Here is a 22,780-nt window from a genome sequence, read left to right on the forward strand (position 1 = left end):
ATTATTGCTCTGCTTGTTCCCATCTGGGCCTGTCTTCTGGGCAAGGCCCTTAGTTCGGGTCCTCTCCCCTCTTCCTGTGCTTTTGTCAGTTGTGAGGAGTTCCTCTTGACATGGCAGCCCTGCCCCATCTCCTCCAAGTCTCACCTTTGTCAGCCTGCCGTTAGTCACCAGCATATGTTGCTGTAAAAATGGAATTGAAAGGTAACAGAATTCTTTCATGAATCATTTGAATCACACTTGGATAAGGAGCTGTGGTCACTCAGCGGTTAAGTCCCAGGGGGCTTCTGTGTTAGTCAAGGTTGACTAACGAAACAAATTCTTACACACTCGTGTATAAGAAAGAGCTTTATATGAAAGAGCAATTGTATATTGAGAAACATCCCAGCCCAGTCCAGATCACGTCCGAAAGTCCAGTATTAGCCCAAATGTCCGATACGAGTCCATAAATTCCTTTCTAGGCTCTCACAGCCATGCAGTAATGCCAGATGCAGGAATATAACAGGCAGGGGTGGAAAGTCTTGTGGATCCAGTGGCAGTGGAAGCATCTCAGTGCTGGCGTGGGTCTCCACGTGGCTCCTCCAGCTCGAGGGCTCTTGTGCCATCATTGTGTCTACATGTGACTTGCCAACAGGAATATGAAGCAGATTGTGTATCTGTGGCCCACCTCCAGTGAGCTATTTATCTCCTTAGCACTCCAGATCTGGTCATCAAGCCGTGACCTGACTGACAAACTAAACCCCACTCCTTCACTCTTAATAGTCTCAAGTACCAGATTCTGTAACTACCACAGCTGCTAACCAAAGGGCAGGCACTTCTAACCCACCAGCTTCTCTAGAAACAGGACGTGACAGCTTATTTCCTTAAAACCTTGGGCATTTCTATTCTGTCACTCAAGAGTTGCTAAGAGGCGGAATCAGCTTGATGGCAATGGGAGATTTTTATATAGTCCCTTTATATAATAAAGACTTGTTTAATTGCCTCCTCGCACTACTAAATTGTTTTTGAGGGCAGGCATGATGTGTGAGACCTTGTAGCAACCCATGAAATTCAGCACATTGCTTAGGAGATAGGAGGTACTTGACAACCACATGGTGAATTATCCAGTCATTAGTCACTTGAGAAATGAACTATATTACACCATAAAAAACTGCTTTTACGAACACAGAAACGTGGGTGAAGGGAGACAGCAAACAGTGTAAGATGTGAAAATAATAATATGTAATTTATCAAAGGGTCATGAGGGTGGGGGAGGGATGGAATAGAGAGGAGTTGATTCCAAAGACTCAGGTAGAAAGAAAATGTTTTGAAAATGATGATGCGTTTCATACAATGGGTATAATGAAATGTTGTGAGAGATGGGTAAGAGCCCCTAATAAAATAATTTATTAAAAAAATAAAAAATCTCCTCCCTACCCCACCCCCTTCTTATGTTTAGATCTTCCAGTCCTTGGTGTTTTTGCTGTTGGCCACACTGTTCAGTGCCCTGACTGGTTTACCCTGGAGTCTGTATAACACTTTTGTGATAGAAGAAAAGCATGGCTTCAATCAGCAGGTAAGCGAGCAAATGCAAATGGCCTCTTTTCACATGTGATGATCTTTGGTGCTTTTGTCTCCTGCTGGTAATAATTTAAATATGACTTGCTGGGTTTAGAGCATGAATTAATCGGAAAAAAGAGAGCTGCAGATGTGGTAAAAATTGTTTAGAACCTTGCTGTAAAAACATCTCCTGGTTTTCAGCTGATAACGTACCTTTATTTCAAACTGCAAAATGCAAGATTGTTCCCTGCCACCTTGTGCCATGTGAGTCTCGCTGCTTGTTAATTTTTAAGCATTGTTTTAAACCAGTTTCTGAGGCTCCTGTTTTCTTTTTTCAGACCTTGGGATTCTTCGTGAAAGACGCTATCAAGAAGTTCACTGTAACGCAGGCCATTTTATTGCCCGTGTCGTCGCTTCTCCTTTACATTATTAAAATCGGGGGTGACTATTTCTTTATTTATGCCTGGCTGTTCACATTAGTTGTTTCTCTGGTGAGTGAAATCTTTATTTAATTTTTTTGAAGTTCCTTGATGAGATCATTGATTTTGTCTTCCCTAGCTTGCTAACAGTTCTTAAATATAATGCCCCTTTGGCTTGAACTTTCGGCTTCAGAAAGAGGAAGATTCATTCTGACCGTAGAGTTTCTGCAGTTTCTTCTGAAGTTAGTTGTCAGTTAACTGTACGGGTTCAGTTGTCAGGCTCTTTTGGGTTCAGGCAATTTTACATTGTCCGTGGCCAACAAGATTTATAATTTAATATCTCTTGACTGACCTCAGGTGATTTATTTATTAAAAATATTAGATAACTTTCTAATGCGATTTGTCTCTGAGAATACCAGAGTAAATAAGATAAGGTCTTTGTTCTCAAAGATGAGTAGACTGTTGTTTTATTTATTTCATAAAGCATTGTTTTAATATTAAAAATCCTAGATGGATTTAAATATCCTTCAGTAAGCCTTCAATTAAATAAACTTTAATCTGTATATAAACTGGTCTACAATACGTGTCCTAAAATGAAAAGATGCTCAAAATATCAAGTTAAGAAAAACACGTTACAGGCCGCATGCATAGAATGATTCCACTTTTACTAAGAAAAAAGAAAAATAGCTTAAACTTACATGCAAACGTTTAGGAACTTTCCCTTCTAGAAGGCTGTGCGTGAAACTTAACTCTGGTGGTCACCACTGCCCAGTGGTGCCAGGCTTAGGAAATGAGAAGGCTTTTACTTTTCCTTTGAAACGCCCTAGTCAAGTTGAGTTATTTAACAATCATCACGTGTTACTTTTACAATGAAAGTTTTAAACTAGGAAAACTTTAAAATTTGTAATTCAAGGGGCAATAGAGAAATTAGTATTTATGACAATAGAGAAATTACTGTTTATGACTTTACTAATATGTGATGCAGTTTTTAAAATTGTAAGACAATGTGTTAATCTCTGAATAGCTCACAATAGACAAAATCATCTGACCTTCCACAAATGTGATTTAGGTTTCCTGAACCCCAGTACTTTGTTTGCTTATTACCTTTGCCAGACTTTGCTGTGGGGAAAGATCAGACAGTGCTGGGGCATCAACTAGACCGTCTGCAAATGTAATCATTGTTTCTGCTACACCCCACACATCTGCTCCAGCAGACTGACACTTTGTGGCAACAGCACCATCTCTATTTGCTAGAAAAGTTCTTGTCTACCTCATACTTCATCCAAGTATCTCTGAAAATTCATTTATGGTTAATAAAGCTGTAGTGGTAAATGCTTATTGCCACTGTCCAAAGTCTCTACGTAGCTCTCAGAAACTTTCGAAAAGGCATCCAACTCTCACCAAAGTTAAGATTCTATTCTAATTCAGTCGCCTCATCTTCAGGGAAATCCCCCTCTTCTTCCTTCATCTAGTGATGCTTGTGTTAAGGTCCCAGCCGACTGCCATGTTTCACCGAAGCCCGGGTCACCTGGACTTCCTAGACTCTTATTTTAATATTACTAATCTCTGTCATAGTGAGTAGAACATATTTAATAAGAGCCTATCATTAACAGATTCATAGATTGTTCTGGCATTTATTTTTCAGGTGCTTGTCACAATCTATGCAGATTATATTGCTCCCTTATTCGACAAATTCACACCTCTGCCTGAAGGAAAGCTGAAAGAAGAAATTGAAATCATGGCCAAGAGTATTGACTTTCCTCTGACCAAGGTGTATGTTGTTGAAGGTAAGCTCCCTGAGAGTAAGAAGGTTTAGATGAGGAGCTTGTCTTTTCGCTTTAGTCTTAGAACATTAATAAAATGCTGATTCAGTTTTATGTTTTTTAGAACATTTATCATATAAAAAGTAAAAAAAGCAAGCACATTAGTCAACTAGTCAATCTGGCCCATAGGGTTTCCAAGGCTGTAAATCTTTTCAGAAGCCGACTGCCACATCTTTTCCTCATGGAGTAGCTGGTGGATTTGAACTGCTGACCTTCTGGTTAACCACTAGGCACTTTAATCACTAGGACTTATAATGTAAAGGCTTAGATTTTACATGCTGACTTTTAAGCAGTTTGTAGAAATTGGTGACATCATCCAGAGATAGAAACTGATGGCTTGGCGCCAAGCCCTGCTGTTGCCTCCTGTAAAAGGGTGAAATCCACCTCACCGCTATATTAGTAATTTCAGCCTTTCTTAAACAGCTGGACCAAGAGTAGGCTAGCACCTGGAACTCTCAATTCAGAACAAAGAAATTACATACAAACTTTCTATAGTTCAAAATAGGGGTTTGCTCAAAGGGAAGGAGATTGTAGCCGTTACATTCTCAGCAGGTTGGCAGGGGACAGCACTAGTGCAGGTGCTAATTCAAGGTCCTTCAAGATGTGTACATTTCTTGCTAATTGGGCCAGCAGAGTGTGGAGACTTCTTGGAAGAGCCACTTCTTGTGGGGAGATCTAGGAGAGGAAAGAGGAGAAGGGCAGGGGTGCTGGCTGCTAGCAGGGGTTAGGCAGTTTGAAGGAAAGTGGGGTTCCTCACGTTAAGCTAGGTTTCTACACGTATGTTTGGGTGCATCACAGTATTTTCCATTTTTGGCCATAGCCTTTTTCGCTTCCTCTTTTATGTTGCGTGTTAGACGGATTTATTTACCTTGGTTAGTTGTCAGGCACCTTTAGGTAATTGAGTGAGTTGAACTCTTGAGTAATTAAGTTCCATTTGGGGCTGTATCGCGCCAACCACACAGCGAGTCTTCTGGGGGCGCAGGTCTCACCAGCAGCTGGTTAGGCGCTGCTTTTTTTTTTGCCATAAATATTTCTTTTGTTTATTTATTTATTTTAAAACATTGTATTAGGGGCTCATACAACTCTTATCACAGTTCATACATATACATACATCAATTGTATAAAGCACATCCATATATTCCTTTCCCTAATCATTCTTAAAGCATTTACTCTCCACTTAAGCCCTTTGCATCAGGTCCTCTTTTTTTTCCCCTCCCTCCCCGCTCCCCCCTCCCTCATGAGCCCTTGATAATTTATAGATTATTATTTTGTCATATCTTGCCCTATCCGGCGTATCCCTTCACCCCCCTTCTCTGTTGTCCGTCCCCCAGGGAAGAGGTCACCTGCAGATCCTTGTAGTCGGTTCCCCCTTTCCAACCCACTCACCCTCTAGTCTCCCAGTATCACCCCTCACACCCCTGGTCCTGAAGGTATCATCCACCCTGGATTCCCTGTGCCTCCAGCTCCCCTCTGCACCAGTGTACAGCCTCTGCCCTATCCAGCCCTGCAAGGTAGAATTCGGATCATGGTAGTAGGGGGGAGGAAGCATCCAGGATCTGGGGGAAAGCTGTATTCTTCATCGATGCTACCTTGAACCCTAATTAACCCATCTCCTCCTAAACCCCTCTATGAGGGGATCTCCATTGGCCAACAAATGGGCTTTGGGTCTCCACTCTGCACTTCCCCCTTCATTCACGATGTTTTGTTTTTTTTATGATGCCTTATACCTGATCTATGCGCTACTTTTTTGTGGATTGCTTTTGAGAGCTAAGCTGTCAGTCAACTTGCATAAGCCTGCTCAAGTTTCAAGGAAGCCTTGAATGACATAGAAAAATTGTAAGGTGTACTCTGAATTTCTAATCCTTAAGTTCAAATCCACATAAATGAATAAGATTTGCCGTGGGATCTTGAACAAATAAGTTCCCGTCAGCCCTCTGTGTTTCTGTGTTGCTTCCTCTAAAGCACCCATTAGCGGGTTTGTTTTATTCTTTTAAAGGGCCACATAGTAAATATTTTAGGCTCTGTAGGTGATACAGTCCCTGTTATAACTATCTGTTTCAATTAACTGAGGTTAGCCACTCTGAAAATTTAGGTATGTCTTCCTCCAGTCTCTTTTTCCCCCCATTAATATCCTTAATAACTTAAGTATATTTCGGATTTTAGAGTAAGTAAATGTATTTTAACTGTCATAAAGAGAGAAAAGACTGAAGAAAGAAAATAATTTACAATTATGGATCCCGATGATAATCACGTTTGTATTATATATTTCTTAATAGACTTGCTTTTATGCTCTTCTACATTTTGGAGGGTTTTTTCTTGACAGTGATGTAATCTTATACATACAGTTTTGTATATTTCATAGTATGTTGGTCAACTTATTTTTTCTTAGTTGGGATTTAGTATGTAAACCATATCATTCCATATTTCAGTCACACCAGTACACTTGTTACCACAGTCCGTTTCCAGACAATCTTTTTCTACATGGACTTGGTCAACCTTTCTTTTTAACATTTTCTTTCTAAACATTTTATTAGGGGCTCATACAATGTTTATCACAATGCATACATACATCAATTGTGTATAGCACATCTGTACATTCATTGTCCTCATCATTTTCTTTTCTTTTTTTTTTTAATATTCTATTAGGGACTCACACAACTCTTATCACAATCCATACATATACATACATCAATTGTATAAAGCACATCCATACATTTCCCGCCCCAATCATTCTCAAAGCATTCGCTCTCCACTTAAGCCCTTTGCATCAGGTCCTCTTTTTTTTTTTTCCCCTCCCTCCCCACTCCCCCCTCCCAATGTGCCCTTGGTAATTTATACATCGTTACTTTGTCATATCTTGCCCTATCCCTCCCCCCCCTTCTCTGCCGTCCCTCTCCCAGTGAGGAGGTCACACGTGGACCCCTGTAATCAGATCCCCCTTTCCAACCCACTCGTCCTCCGCTCTCCCAGCATCGCCCCTCACACCCCTGGTCCTGAAGGTATCATCCACCCTGGATTCCCTGTGCCTCCAGCTCCCATATGCACCAGTGTACAACCTTTGCCCTATCCAGCCCTGCAAGGTAGAATTCGGATCATGGTAGTTGGGGGGAGGAAGCATCCAGGACCCGGGGGAAAGCTGTGCTCTTCATCGGTACTACCTCGCACCCTGACTGACCCATCTCCTCTCCTGAACCCCTCTGTGAGGGGATCTCCAGTGGCCAACACTTGGGACTTGGGTCTCCACTCTGCACTTCCCCCTTCATTCAATATGGTATATATATATATATATATATATATATATACACACACACATATATATACATATATATATATACACACACACATATATACACACACACACACATATATATACATATACACAAATATATCTTTTTTTTTTTTTTTTTTGCATGATGCCTTTATACCTGGTCCCTTTGGCACCTCGTGATCGCACTGGCCGGTGTGCTTCTTCCATGTGGGCTTTTTTGCTTCTGAGCTAGATGGCCGCTTGTTCACCTTCAAGCCTTTAAGACCCCAGACACTATCTCTTTTGATAGCCGGGCACCATCAGCTTTCTTCACCACATTTGCTTATGCACCCATTTGTCTTCAGTGATCCTGTCATGGAAGTGTGCAGTCAGTGATATGATTTTTTTGTTCTTTGATGCCTGATAACTGATCCCTTCGGGACCACTCGATCACACAGGCTGGTGTGTTCTTCCATGTGGGCTTTGTTGCTTCTGAGCTAGATAGCCGCTTGTTTATCTTCAAGCCTTTAAGACCCCAGTCACTATCTCTTTTGATAGCCGGGCACCATCAGCTTTCTTCACCACATTTACTTGTTCATTAATATTTTCTTGTCTTGTTAAAATTCTTCCAACATAAAAGTCTTTTTCTGGCTGTGTAAAATTTTATTCCACATTTTTAGCACAATTTAATTATTCTATTATTGGATATTTAACACTATTGACTTCTTGTTGTTTTTAAAAATAATTAATCTTACGGAGTCTTGATCCTAGAGTATGACTTCTGTTCTAATTAATACTGTGATAAGGATAAATATACGCAGGCTAGGCTGGAGGGAAATACATATTCTTCGCTACCAGCGGTAATTTATATTGCAACAACTTTTATTCCAGTATTCAAAAACATGAAAATGTCAACATTCTTTCTAATGATTTAATTTCTAGGAGTCTCTCCAGAGGACTCCAGCCTTTTTAATCACTCTCCGTGCTCTGAACGGTCTTTTCCTCAGGATCAAAGCGCTCTTCGCACAGCAACGCTTACTTCTATGGCTTCTTCAAGAACAAGCGCATAGTTTTGTTTGACACGCTCCTAGAAGAGTACTCTGTACTGAACAAAGACATCCAGGAGGACTCTGGCACGGAAGCTCGCCAAGATGGAGATGGGGACATTGAGGAAATAAAAGCCAAAGTTAGGGTGAGTGCTTTTCCTAAGAAGGAGACTCAGGTTTGGTGTTTATCAGCTGTTCCTAAGACTGCTATTAATAACGTGTAATTCCTGCAGAATGAATATGGAGTTCTGGGAGACTGAAATGAAAACACCGAGACTCCTGTGTCAGGCTGGATTTAGGTGGGGTCATCACGGTTAGCACTTGCTAATTACCTTGCGGGCTTATTCCTGGCTTTTTTTTGCTTGCAGGTTTTTCCAGAATGTCGGTGTTAAAACTGGAAGCACAGGATAGGATCATTCATGACTCATAAGCTGTCTGTAAAAGAGATACTTTTATGTCTTTGTGATATGTCTATGATCAAAGGATTCCTACTGGCAGTATAAAAAGGAGACTAATATCTAATTTTCATCTTCAGTGAGATGACTTTGACAATGGAGAGAATTGAATTTGAATCCTGATTCTGTCACTCAGTTGCTGTGGGTCCTTGGATATGTGTAGTGGAGTTTGTTGTCTTTATGTTCACTTAGATACTCTGCTTACCACTCCCTGCCACCGAGTCGATGTAGCTCACAGTGAACTGCTAACATTAGGAGTCCTAAAAGAAAAAGACACGTCTTGCTGCCAGGAGTTTACCATTTAAATGGGGTCAGTCATACAGTCACAATCTGATATGATGGGGGGCTTCAAAAAGTGCATGGAGAAATAGGATTAAAAGGTACCGTATATACTCGAATATAAGCCAACCCGAGTATAAGTCGAGGTACCTAATTATTACCTGGGAAACCAGAAAAACTGATTGACTCGAGTATAAGCCTAGGGTGCAAAATGCAGACGCTATTGGTGAGTTTCAATAATCGAAACAAATGAAAATAAAATTACTAAAAATTGAGACATCAGTGAGGTAATGTATTTAAATACTTATTTAAAAGGACAAGTCATTTAACATTAGTAAACCAGCACAGTAAGTGGAAAATAGGTTCAACAAAAGCAATAAGATATCAACAATGATACCTTAAGAGTACTATTCCCTGAGCTCCATCAGCAACCAAGCTAAAATGTGAAGAGTTAAAATCCTTCAAAACTGGATTCCTCATCATCATCCGTATCCCAATGCAGAGCTTCAGCTGGTGTGAGGTCATCATAGAAGCTGTCCTCACTGAGATCGCCGTCATCACCATCACTGCTGTCATTTTCATACAAAGCGCAGTCTTCACTGCCATCCACAGCATTACTAATACTACATTTCTGGAAGGCACGTCACACCATGTCTTCTGTGATGTCTTCCCATGCATCTCGAACCCACTTTGCTATTAACTCTATGTCAGGCTTCATGAGATTTCCTCCTTTTGTTAGTCGGGCTTGACCAGATGACATCCATTCATGCCACATCCTTCGCACACGGTCTTTAAAAGGCTTATTCAAAGATACACGTCATAGGACGGCTCTGATTGGTTAGATGTGAGTGAACAGACATTCAAAGCCCTGCAGTGTCAGCGGGGCTTAGAATGAACAGCAGAGAAACGGCAATCACCCACGACATAACGGGTGCTCATCCCGTTACCTTTGTGGTGGTGGTGGGGCGGGCAGCGAGATGTTACACCTCGCTGGGGTATCACTGACCCGTGTATAAGCCGAATCCCTGTTTTTCAGCACATTTTTGTGCTGAAAAACTCGGCTTATACACGAGTATATACGGTAAGGGAATTGTTCAAAGAACATTCTGAAGCCCCTCATGTAATAGCTATAGCGAAGCTGTGTAGACCAGATGCTGTGGGACCACAAAAGATGCCATTTCTTAAATCTGACCCCAGAGTCTAAGAAAGTTTTTATGTCTTCTTTCCCTGAATGCATTTGGCTGATAACATTTAATCATTAGAGGAAGATTATTAATAAAAGGTAAAGTACTAAGACTAAATGGGAGAGAGGAACCAGCGATAGAAATTTAGTTAAAAATGGCCGCCAGTATTGATAATCACATGAAGACTACACAGAGCAGAAGTTTGGGAAGCCAATTTATTCCGCACTTGGTACTGAATGCCCACTAGGTTCAGTGAGTAGAGGCTGTAAAAATGGTTTCCTATCTGGATGATGTAGCAACGACGAAGAGTCATTTTTAACAACAAACTGGAGAAGAACATGGAGATCGGAAACCCTCCCCTCTCTTCCTCCTTTGACAGCTTTCTCCGCGATGGCCGTTCGATGGGAAACTGGGTCTAGGAAACAGACTCTGGAATGTTGCTTTTCCAGAGACAAGTAGAATTGGGATAGCCTGTCTCAGAATCAACTTATGAAAAAACAAATATGTAAACAACTGACGTAAAACATGGATTTTGTTGTTACTGAGAATGTACACAACCAAACTACCAACTGAACAGTTTCCACACGTACCATGTATGGCATTGCTTGTCTCCTTCAAACTGTCCAGCCATCCTGACTCTTCTTTCTCAGTGGTTTTACCCCCTTCCATAAATCCTTTGGACCCTAAGGTTCCTCCCTAACTTTCTGAGTTGCTACTGTCACTTCGATCCCATATAGATAGGAAGGGGCTTCACAGAGTTTGTGGGAAAGTTCCATTATCTTTTCATGCAAATCTCCCTCATCGTTCTGGAAAAAAAGCATAGTCCTCAAGGCAGATATTTTCCTAGTTAAACTAAACTATTGTTTGGTTTAAATAAAACTTCAGAGCTTATTTTTGTTTAAGTTCAGTGATTATTTCAAGGCAGTAGTTTAGGGATTCATCTAACCTTCGTGGCTCCAGAAAGTTAGTGATCTATGAGGATTTGAAATCTCATTCTACATTTCCCCTTTTGATCAGGATTCTCCGTGGAATCTTTGATCGCAGTGTCTGTAATGGTAGCTGAGCACCATCCAGTTCTCATCTGGAGGCACAGGAGGCTTTTGCCCATGGAGGTAATTAGCCACACGTTCCCATTCTACAGAGGAAAACAAATATTTTCCCAGGAAGTTAGCCTTCCTGTGCAGTTAGCCTCAAGTGCTAGTCTAATAGAAAGGGCCCCGGCTCTGGAGATGTGGATTTGAGTTGTACCCATTACTTACTGGCATGAAAATTTTAAGTAAGACATCTTAATTTCTCAGCTTCTTTTCTCCATCTCGAAAATTCAGATAATAGTTCTCATCTTGCCCAACTTGGTGTTTTGAAATCATGTGATGCAGTGTATGAATTTTATAAATGGGGAAACTGCTGTTGAAAAGGAGAAGATGGGTGGCACTTACATCTGTTCTTTATGTGAAATTAGTTTGGGAAAAAATTAGGTCTATCTAAGAATATTTTTTAGTTAAACAAGTCACCTTTCTGTGTAAAGTAACCCTTATTTCAGTTGTCTTTACTCCATAACAACATATCTTTGAACATGACTCCTCTGGTGTTCTGAGTATTCAGCTTTCTAAGCCCAGACATCAAATCAAGGGACAAGTTTGTGTGAGAAATCTGCACAAGATCTCTATCAAGTGTTGGAGAGCAAGGATGTCCCTTCGAGGACTAAGGCGCACCTGACCCGAGCGAGCGATGGTGTTTCAGTCACCTCGTATGCATGCGAAAGCTAGACGCTGAGTAAGTTAGACCAAAGAGGAACCGATGCATTGGATTCGTGGTGCTGGCGAAGAACCTTGAAGGCATCATGGACTGCTAAGAGGACAGACAGGTCGGTCTTGGCCGAAGTACGGCCAGAGTGCTCCTTAGAGGCAAGGAGGGCAAGACTACTTCTTACATATTTTGGACGTGTTATTAGGAGAGACCAGTTCCTGGAGAAAGACCTCATGCTTGGTAAAATGGAAGGGTAGGGAAAACGAAGGCCCCCAACAAGGTGGATGGACACTGTGGCTGCAACAATGGCTCAAGCACAGGAACAGTTCAGAGGACGGCGCAGAACCAGGCAGTGCTCTGTTGTGCATAAGTTGCTATGAGTCGGAACTGACTCGATGGCACCTAACAACAACTGTTCTTGGAGAAAAACGGAATAGAGGGGAAGGAGAAGGGCCCTCAGTAAGATGTACTGGCACAGTGGCTGCATCAATGGGCTTCAAAGAACCATAGCGAGGGTGGTGCGGGACCAGGCAGTGTGTGGTTCTGTCCTAGAGTCACTGTGGTTGGAAACAACTTGACAGCACCTAACAACAACAGGAAGGATTGGGTTTTTTCCTAAGTAATTACTTTAAATTTAGATTTTAAAATTTACATATTTAAATACACTAAAGCATAAAGTCTTTATGAAGTCATGGAATGCCTATCTTGGTCTTAATTATCTTTATTGTATAACACTGTCTGGCATGGAGCACTGATTCGCAGTGCTATTTGTTAAGTGAAGGACAATTTTGCACTAAAATTTGACTGTTTCTTTACATTCAAATCTTAAGTTGGCCTACTACTTTTTGAAGGTTATTGATAATTCATTTTCAATTTGTTGTCTGGTTCAGAATAAGAAACAAGGATGTAAAAATGAGGAGGTGCTTGCTGTACTAGGTCATGAACTGGGACACTGGAAATTGGGACATACCGTCAAAAATATCATTATTAGCCAGGTAAGTTTCAAGTCAAAATTCCTTGCTTCAGCATAATAGCCAAACTAGAGGTGTGGTCGGCATGAGAAGTATCATAGTAGAGAGGATCAGATGACTCCAGGGCTGCTCTAACTGCCTTCACACCTTGGCTCCCCAGTTGCTACCTGTGCAATATCGGGCTACTTCCTGAATGTCTCTCTGCCTCCATTCTCTCATTGAATGGTAATACCACTGAAGTCCAATGTTAGCATTGAATTGGTCACTATATGTGAAGGACTCACATTGAGTAGTGTTTACTGTGGTTACCAGCATGATCATTTTCACTTTCGGATTCCCTGGGATCTAGCTTGTTCCAAGGAGCCCTGGGGCGTGTTGGTTAAATGCTGGGCTGCTGACTCCGTTAGGGTTGCTGAGTTGAGTGACTCAACAGCAGTCCGTTTGAGTTAGTTCCAAAACCTTGATCCTCAGAGCAAACCTTTACTTGTCCATTGACCTCCTCCAAACGAGTTGACAGTAATGTACTACTTGAAGTTCACCTAAGGAGCCCTGGTGGTATAGTGGTTACTCATTGGGCTATGATCCACAGGGTTGGCAGTTCTAAACCACCAGCAGCTCCTCAGGAAAAAGACTGGTCTTTTTATTCCCAGAAACAGTTACAGTCTCAGAACCCCACAGGGGGTCGCTACGAGTCAGCATTGACTCAATGGTGGGGGTGATTTCTCAGCTGTCTTTCAAGACCATCCCTTAGTGGTGCTGCGATGCCCTAACCGTCCACTTCCAGCTGCTACCAGCATGCGGTATAAAGTTATTTATAAAATAGGCTCAACTTTTTTCCTCCTCAATGAAATAATTATGGAGAAGAGTAAAGATTGATTAACGTGTGGCAGAGTGGCAGGAGTGGGGATACAAAGACTAAAAGCCACCTGCCTACTCATGTCACTTCACCCTTGATGGCCTGCTTCATTACCACTCCTTTGTACACCACTTAAACGGATGATGCCAGCTAAACAGATCAGCTCCAGAGAGCAGCTCACATCTGAGGATCTTGGTGTCTGGTGGCCAGAAATTCAGTTTCAACGAGGGCATAGGAGCAGTGAACAAAAGTTATTTTTCAAAAGGAGAATGGCTGCTTGATGGGCATGGTATGCATAACTTTGCTCCAGAGCTCTCGGCACCTTCTCTGTGAGGTGTTTAGTGAGGCTTGGTGAATCCATGTTGGATCCACTGAGGTTGAGTGCTGGCTTGCAGAACTGTTTGCTCTTCACGCTGGGTCAATGGGGTCACGCTCTGCCCCCAGCCCTGCTCTAAGCTGGTACTTTTTTCAGTCACCTGGTAAATTATTCCACGTATATGTGGGTGGGTGGGGGGCATCAGGGGTTCATGGAAGGTTCCATTATCTTTTTATTCCACTTTTGAATTCCCTTGGATGTGACTTCCAAAATCCTAATCTGCTAAAGGAGAGGAATGGTATTTGTTCTTCAGCTTTCCTCTAAGGCAGTGGTTCTCAACCTGTGGGTCTCGGCCCCTTTAGGGGTTAAACGACCCTTTTACAGGGGTTGCCTGATTCATAACAGTGAAATTACAGTTATAAAGTATCAACGAAAATAACTATGGTTGGTCACCACAACATGAGGAACTGTCTTAAAGGGTCTCGGCAGTAGGAAGGTGGAGAACCACTGCTGTAAGAGGTCATATTCGTGTAGAGACTTGATTTTGTTTCTTCTTCTCATGCATAGATAAAGAGAGCTCGGGGATTTTTCTTGACCCTCCTTAACTACTCAGTACAGCTTCCGTGGTCGTAAAGGTAACTTAAAGGAAGCTGGCTGCTGTGGAAGGAGCCCTGGTGCTAGGCTACGGACAGTAAGATCAGCAGTGTAAACCCACCAGCCACTCCACAGAAGGAGGAGGCTGTCAACTCCGGAAAGATTGAGTCTTGGAAACACTATTCAGGGTCCCTGTGAGTCAGAGTCAATTGAATGGCAGTGGATTTGGTTTGAGTTTTGTGGCTTTGCGGCTGTCAGAGCAAGGTCAGGTAGGAGGAGGCTTTGTCTGATTAGGGTCTGAGGTGAACAAGGGATAGTCTAGCTCTTTAACTTGTACATTTGGTTTGTGTGTGTGGCGAAGACAGGGGGAACTGGGGCGACGGGACTATCTTATTGCAGTTGACTACCTCAAATCCTCAACCACAAGAGGCTTTTTTTTTCTCTATGGAAAATTAAACTGTTTACAAATTAGGTGGAAAGATATTATGCACATCCATATCAATGTTCTATTTTCCAATAAAAGTGAAAGCATGAAACTCCCTATGTAACTTTTCCTCTGATCACACTAAAACTACAGTTAAACTCACACCCTAGAGGGTTGGTTTGGCTTGGTTTTTAAGCTTTTTATTGTGGCTTGGGTGAAAGTTCACATGGCAGATGGGTTTTCCTTCAGCAATTAATGCACATGAGCTTCTGTGACATTGAACACTGTGCATTCTAGTTCTGTTTTTCTTGTGTTTCTGATCCCACCGTCAAATTCTAACTTAGAAATGCTGTGTGCCTCTTCCTAGATGAATTCCTTCCTGTGTTTTTTCTTGTTTGCTGTGCTAATTGGTCGAAAGGAGCTCTTCCATGCATTCGGTTTTTATGAAAGCCAACCCACTCTCATTGGACTGCTGATCATCTTCCAGTTCATTTTTTCCCCTTACAACGAGGTAATGTATAATCTTGAAAATAATCTCACACGTGCCTTGGCCTGCTTGAAATCTAGCTCTGCCAGGGAGGTGGAAAAATACATGGGCAAAGTTGTATAGTTTCAACGAATAGATGAAGTGCAGTCTTTTAGTTCCTTGATGGATTGGTTGATATTAGAAGGTGGCAGAAAAATCCAAGCCAGAAGGAACAAATACTTAACCTCCTGTTATAAGAAATAGTGGAGAATTACACTTTACTGATGAAATCCTAAGCTGATCTCAGAGACTTGGTTGAGGCGATGTGCTGTTCCCATGCTTCCCTTAGCATTCGCTTCCTGGAGCACCTGCAGTAAGTTAGCACAGGCTGTGTGGTTGAAAACCACAGCAGTGTTGCATCCGAATCTGGAGGCTAGACGCCACATTCAGGGCATCTGCAGGGCCAGGCTCAACCAGAAGTCTCTGGTGTCTGCCTTCACCCGCACCTGATCGTATGCCCCATCTCTTCTCTTTCTAAAAGGGGACCATTCATACTGGATTAGAGCCTACTCTTGTCCTGTATGACCTCATGCTAATGTATTCACATCTACAAAGACTACTTTCAAACAAGGTCACGTTCTCAGACTGGGAGGTGGGGCTGGTATGTATCTTTGGGGGTTGCCTAACCCATTAAAGATACATCTATGTGTGAGAGGGGTACCTGTCTAGCAGTATTTCTCAGATTGTCTCAAAATCATCTTAGAGTTCCACCCCAGGCCCACTCTACATCACTGATGTTTAACCAACCCTACTACGGGATAGCTCCTTAGGGGGCTTCCAAATGTGTGACAAGGCGTGAGCTAATGAGACTGTGCTAGGCGGCAACAAAGAATTCATGGGAAAAATCCACTCTTAATTCTATGAGCTTTTTGAAGTCCTTTCATATTACCAAATCCAACACTGGCACCTTCTCATGCTATTTGGTAAGACTTCCCAAAGAAGCTAATAGCGATCTTAGGTATCCATTTAGGAGAATTCTTTAGTGGGGCAGTCGTGGCTTTAAGGTTTTAAGATAAGGTAAATGAATTCCATTTTTCCTTTTAATAAAATGACGGATATATGGCCCCTAGGGAGGAAAAATGGAGAGCCTTATTTGTATAGCATGAAAAAAGTTGCCAGAAAACTGAGAATAATCATATTTACACTCCAAAAGGCTTCAGTTTTATCACAACTTTTATTGAAAATGTTCATAAACTACCTTATAGTTTATTACTGCTTAAAATAGTGGATGCAGAACACTTTGTAGTAACAGTGCATTGTCCTCTGCTACCCTCAGTAATGTCCCAAGCACGCTGAGCTGTGTGCCTTTTTCTTCTCTCCCTGCCCCCTCCCCCCCCCCTCTTCTGCCTCTCCTTACTGTCAGGCTGGTCATTCCTGTGACTCTCAGTGTGACTCTCAGTGTGACTCTCAGTGTGACTCTCAGTGTGACTCTCAGTGTGACTCTCAGTGTGACTCTCAGTGTGACTCTCAGTGTGACTCTCAGTGTGACTCTCAGTGTGACTCTCAGTGTGACTCTCAGTGTGACTCTCAGTGTGACTCTCAGTGTGACTCTCAGTTATGGGCATTTCCCCTTGGTAGTTTTCTCCTTTAATCTGCCCTGGACTAGGAGCCGAGATGACCAAGCTGGCTGAGTAGGAGTTCCAAGATTTGGCTGGGTAGAAGGAGCCATTCAGTCGTGAAGGTCTGAGCGGCTTTAGGGCATGTCCCTTGTGGTATCTCATTTCAAGATGGGTTGTTTCCATATATTCAGTGGAGTTCACTTCATAGCCTGTGAGGAATTGGGGGATAAAGGGGACTTAAGGTGTGAGGATTAAACCACAGAGACATTAGCAGGTACTCTAAAAACCTAGGAGCCCAGGGGAGCTGTTTGCAGAATACTAGATGCCTGAGCAGAGCTTCCTCCGTTTGGTGTCAGAGGCTAAGGTGTCCTCAGAGGGAAGAGGCGTTTTCCTTGGGCCAATGGGCAACTGCCCTGTGAAGAAGCATGTGGCAAACCTACAGCCGAGCAAATCCATGCAGCTGAGCAAGTTAATCTCCGTTTACATCTTTACCTCTGTGTTACGGGTTCCAGGAGTGCTTTGCCAGGGATGCAGGGTCAGGAGCTAAAGGCAGGAAGACAGAAGAACTCCGACCATTTGAGCAACAAAAATAAAATCCACGGAACCTGTTAGTTTCTGTCCTCAAAAATACATTCAAAAATGTAAAAAGAGACTGCAGACTGATTCTCTTATTAGCTTTGAACCTTCCTGAGGGCGCTATCAGGGACACCCCGACTTTACTTTGAAACTCAGTACTTGATACTGATAATATGAAGTGGACATATACAAGGTGGGTTTTTTGCTTTTTAAAAACTTTTTTTATGCCTAAGTATTTTAAGGATAACATACAAAGTAATTGTTTTTCCCTCAGAATTGATGTTCTTAAATTAAATTTGCCCCTTCCTAGTTGTCGCATTGAGAGCCTTGTATGCTTATTCTAGTGATGCTGTCTCGTGGCTCACACTGTTTTGGAAAATTCTGCTCTGAGATTATTGTTAGAGGCGACGGTGTGTATTTGTCGTTATCCTGTAAAGGGAGAGAACTCAGAGCAGGAAAGGTGGTGGAGTGACACTGACTTGGAGGGTGGTGGCGGGAAGTGTTGAGAGGCACTCCCACCTGAGGGCTGTGTGACCTGAGGGAAGTCATGTAACCTCTCTGAGCTTGGCTTTCCTCCTCTGCACATACGGGCAATCTTGGCATGGCCCCTTCTCAAGAATGCGTATTTGGGGTAAGGACAGCTTTCGCGTGGATATGCGTTGCTGGTCACTTTGGGAGGAGAAGAACAATCAATGACTTGCTTTGGAACAGCTCTTCCATGGGCATGAGGCTCTCTAAGACCCAGCCGACTTGCCTTTCGCCTGCTCTTTGTTTTATCCTAAACCAGATTTTCTCTCTCCTTTGCCTCAGTGTCTGAGCGTGCTCTTTAGTGACAGCCGCACGGTGGGCACGGTTAAACCCTCTCCTGTCCTTTTTCAGGTCCTGTCTTTCTGCCTCACGGTCCTGAGCCGCAGATTCGAGTTTCAGGCAGATGCGTTTGCCAAGCAGCTTGGGAAGGCCAAAGACTTAGATTCTGCTCTCATCAAACTCAACAGAGATAACTTGGGATTCCCCGTGTCTGACTGGCTGTTTTCCATGTGGCATTATTCTCACCCCCCGCTGCTCGAGAGACTGCAAGCTTTGAAAAACACAAAGCAAGACTGAGATGCCCAGGGCCTGCGGCCGAAGACATTTCCGACGCGTTCTGTTCTGGCAGTGTGTTCTAGCTCTTGATGTGTTTTAACATTTTCTTTTTTCCCCCTCCAGCAAAATGACTTACGTACAGAAAAGCCCAGGTTTAAATGCATTTAAGACCTCATTTTAAAAATGACTTTAACGATACACTTCTTAAAGAAAACACTGGGTGAAACTTTGAGACCATGCTTTAACAGTATAATTTTCTTTTATCTTTGACCTCTGCTCATTGTTGACTTTTTAATTATTTGAGAATATTCAGACCTTGTTAAATTATACACTTATATGGAATCTGCATAGAAGGTATTGAGGGACCTGGGCATGCGTTTAAAAGGGGCTGCAGTTGGGTCCTCTCTGAGGGCAGAAATGAGGGCCCAATCATTGTGCTCATCCCGGAGTTGAAATTTATTTTTATTTTCATACTGTGATGATTTAACTTGGCCAATCAGTGTTTTAAATAAGGAACAAAGATCTTAGTAGGTAAAGTCAATGTTATTTAAATGAAAGTTGTTAGGAATATGCTCATACTATTTTATCTAATTTCTGTGTTCTCTCGCAGGACACTTCGACCAAGAGTGTCTAATAGTGCTTTGAAATGGGAGATGATGTTTAGGATTTTTTTTCAATCATTTTATTGGGGGCTCTTACAGTTTTATAACAAGCCACACATCAATTGTATCAAGCACATTTGTACGTTTGTTGCCACGTGTCGGATGTTTAAATCAGTGTATCTTTCTCTTGTGATCGTTTAAGAGAACTTCAGTCTTTCCACGGGATGGGTGTGATCCCAGCAGGGAAGCCGGTCTTTTTCAAAGCAGCTTTTTCTCGTCTGAGTAAATGAGAATAACGTGCGCGTCCTTTCGCTGAGCAGAAAGCGCCGTATTGAATAGGCTGTGCTCTCACAAATGGCAGAGCCTGCGAAAGAAATGTTCTCAGAGACACACGGGTGAAAACTGCGGAATCTCTGGTGGAATTCTAGGAAAATTGTTTTCTATCAAAATTTTAAGGACAGAAGAGTTTTTAATTTCTGAATGTTTTATCAGTAAGTCATAAGTACCATTTAATTGGGTCTTATTCCACTTTTGAAATTGTCATTCTTGCTATGCAGGTTATTTTTAATTTCAAAGCAGATGTCGTGAGAGGTTTCTTTTGCAGTTACGGACGGCGTATGTTCGATTCCGTCAAGGCCCTCGCCGCTCTGAGCAAGAACTCACTTTGTGCCTAGGAGTCCCCACTCCTTGATGTTTACCTCTGGGCATTGATTCCAAAATGGGGTCACCGGAGTGCCCTGGGGTTTTTGCTCAGCTGACCTTTGAGTGATGTCTTTATATGGAAATAGAATTTTTTTAAAATGAAAATCTAGGTGACTGCTGCTTGGTTTACTTTGCGAAGGCACACAGGAGCGCCTGCCTCTAATCTCCTTGCTTGTGTCCTCCCTGTGCGTATTCACGCTGTGATCATTGCCTTTCCTTCCTTCTGTGCCTTTAAAGACACATTTCAGTTCTGCACACGTACGTGACACAGTAAAGATTGCAATGGAGGTTTACGTACTTTGTCTTTAATTTGAGAAAGCATGTGTGTCGTCTGTCACCTGGATGGACCTGTGGCATCCTCGAGGGAGGAGCGGGCACTGCTGGGTGAAGCATGGCCCTCCTGCTTAGTGGTGCCCACGACGCTGCCACTCTCCTGCTTGACCCCCAGAGCCCTCGGCAGTGTGTTTCCTGCTCCACTCCGGCACGGCACTCGTTCTTGCCCATGTTTCCCGCTTGGAAACCCTTCCTCCTCCACTGCCATGACCTCAGGTTGTCTTGGACCTGCCGGGTCTGCTCCAGCCCTCTTTCTTGGTCTTCATTGAACGTGACACCAGTGATTAGTTTCTTAATCTGTGGCCATTTTGATTCAGGTCATCGCAGCTTATGGAACCCAGAGGCAGAAACAAACAAAACTCTGCAATTAACGGATTCCCACTCATAGTGAGGTGATAGGACAGAGAACTGCCCCTGCCGGTGTCTGAGACTGTACATCTCTGAGGGAGTAGAAAGCCTCTTCTTTTTTGTTTGTTTATAAATCATCTTTTTGCGAGCTCTTAAAACAGTCCACACATCCATTGTGTCAAGCACATTTGTACATATGTTGCCATCATCATTTTAAAAGCATTTTCTTTCTACTTGAGCCCTTGGTATCAGCTCCTCTTCCCCCCCCCTCCCAACCTCACGACCTCTTGATTAGTGGTTTTGAACTACCAGCCTTGTAGTTAGCAGCCCAACTTGTAACCCACTATGCCATCAAGGCTCCTTAGAGGGGCAGAGAGAGCCCAAAGGAGCTGTTTCCTGAGCTCCTGACCAAGGAGGAACGAAGAAGCGCCCTGCACCCTGTTTGTTACTTGGTGAATATTCAGAAATAAAGTAGTTCAAAGCCTTGGGTAAAATGGCATACTACCTCAGCAAGATTGGTGTCTAAATTCTAAGTAGTCTGTTGCGTGAATGTACTGACTTGTGTCCAAGGTGCCCTTTGCCGGCTCAGAGTTGTTAGTAAACTCTGATTTAGGCGCAGTTTCTGAGACTGATGCCATGGGTCCACTTAGCCTGCCTGGCCCCCTCCCTGAGCTCTTGTGCTGAGTATCTTCCATCTACTTCTGGATACTACACATACACACTTGATGTGGCTTTTTTGGTATATAAATTAGCCGAAAACCAATTGAAGGCCTTAAGATCTGCCCTAGGTGCTGCACAAAATGACAATTTGAAGGTATATCCAAAAGGTTTTACTTGAAACCATGCTGATGTGAACGAGTAACTTGAAAGCACTTGTGTATCCAGCTACAAACCATCCGGAGGGAAAGCAAACCATCCAGATTGGGGTGGCTTATGGATGGAAAAACTGCCTACTACTATGCAGGGTGGTTTTGGCAGAAGATTATCTAAGAAGTTTGGCTGGAGATGGATCACTAACGATTCCATTCATGGTGATCTTGTAGGACAGGGTGGGACTGCCCCAGTGGGTGCCCAAGACTGTAACTCTTTATGGGAGTAGACAGCCTCCTCTTGCTCCTGGAGATCAGCTGATGGTTTTGAACTGTTGACCTCACGGATATCATCCCAACATGTAACCATGATGCCCCCAGGGCTCCCTGTGGAGCTATGTATTGGTGGCATTTAAAGCCTCAGACTGGGTGAGATGATGAGAGGAGCGAGAGAAATAGTGTGATTTCAGAAAGTGTTTCCACCCTCATGTGCAGGGAGGAAGAGAAACAGCAGAGAGATCCGAGAAAACAAGGTAAACTAGAAGCCAAATCAGACAGCTCCGAATAGAAAGGGAGGCAGAAGTGAGACTGACAAACAGCAAAGCTTGCCTCGCAGGGTGGTGTGCTCAATACCCATGTTTATTAATCGTGATAATATTAACTGCATAATTGCTATGATTGCAATTAACACAAACTATAGAGGAAAGCAAGACTTCGTTTCACTTACTTTTGGACATGTTGCCAGTCCCTGGGGAAGGGCACCCTGCTTGTGAAGTGGAGGGGCAGGAAAAGGAGAAAGGCCTCAATGAGATGGGTTGGCACAGTGGCTGCAGCGATGAGCTCAAACATATGAACAACTGAGGATGGCAGGGACTGGGCGGTATTCTGTTCTGTGGCACTTACGGTCGGTTGTCAGAACCGGCTCGACAGCACTTCCGGGGGGGGGGAAAGTGCCTAAGCCAGTTAGTGGTCGGACAAGGAGAGAATCCCAGAGGACACACCCACGTTTTAGGGTTGCAAACAGTTAGACCCAGAAGGGGAGGGGAGCAGCACTCCAGGGACCAGCAGATGCAAACTGTATGAACGCATGGGCGTTTTAGAAACGAAAGGAAAAGGCTGGGGGGGGGGGGGGGATCTGAGCCCAGAGAGAAAGGCAAGGAGCTTGTGTCCAACTCAAGTATTTGGATATTAATCCCAATAACGTAAACATTCACTTAATTAAAATATATTAACTTCCTGCTAAATTCTTGACTCCTTTTACTCAGGATAAAGCCGTAAGTTGGGCAAACAAATCCCCTACTTCACAGGCTTAGAGCACCACTAGGGAGTGAATGAAACATTCCCTC

General features: G+C 43.0%; 1 protein-coding gene across 1 annotated transcript in view; it reads left to right on the forward strand.

Moving 5' to 3' along the window:
• Nucleotides 1-20,237, forward strand: part of ZMPSTE24 (zinc metallopeptidase STE24) — a 32,527-nt gene extending 12,290 nt beyond the window's left edge. The window contains exons 4-10 of the mRNA XM_075554417.1: nt 1,436-1,552; nt 1,875-2,027; nt 3,601-3,742; nt 8,033-8,217; nt 12,626-12,730; nt 15,264-15,407; nt 18,437-20,237. Of these exons, the coding sequence (XP_075410532.1) occupies nt 1,436-1,552; nt 1,875-2,027; nt 3,601-3,742; nt 8,033-8,217; nt 12,626-12,730; nt 15,264-15,407; nt 18,437-18,661 (1,071 nt within the window). The 3' untranslated portion in view covers nt 18,662-20,237. The remainder of the gene's footprint in view (nt 1-1,435; nt 1,553-1,874; nt 2,028-3,600; nt 3,743-8,032; nt 8,218-12,625; nt 12,731-15,263; nt 15,408-18,436) is intronic.
• Nucleotides 20,238-22,780: the final 2,543 nt, after the last annotated feature.

The sequence above is a fragment of the Tenrec ecaudatus genome, chromosome 1, assembly GCF_050624435.1.
Source record: "Tenrec ecaudatus isolate mTenEca1 chromosome 1, mTenEca1.hap1, whole genome shotgun sequence".
Lineage (NCBI taxonomy): Eukaryota > Metazoa > Chordata > Mammalia > Afrosoricida > Tenrecidae > Tenrec > Tenrec ecaudatus.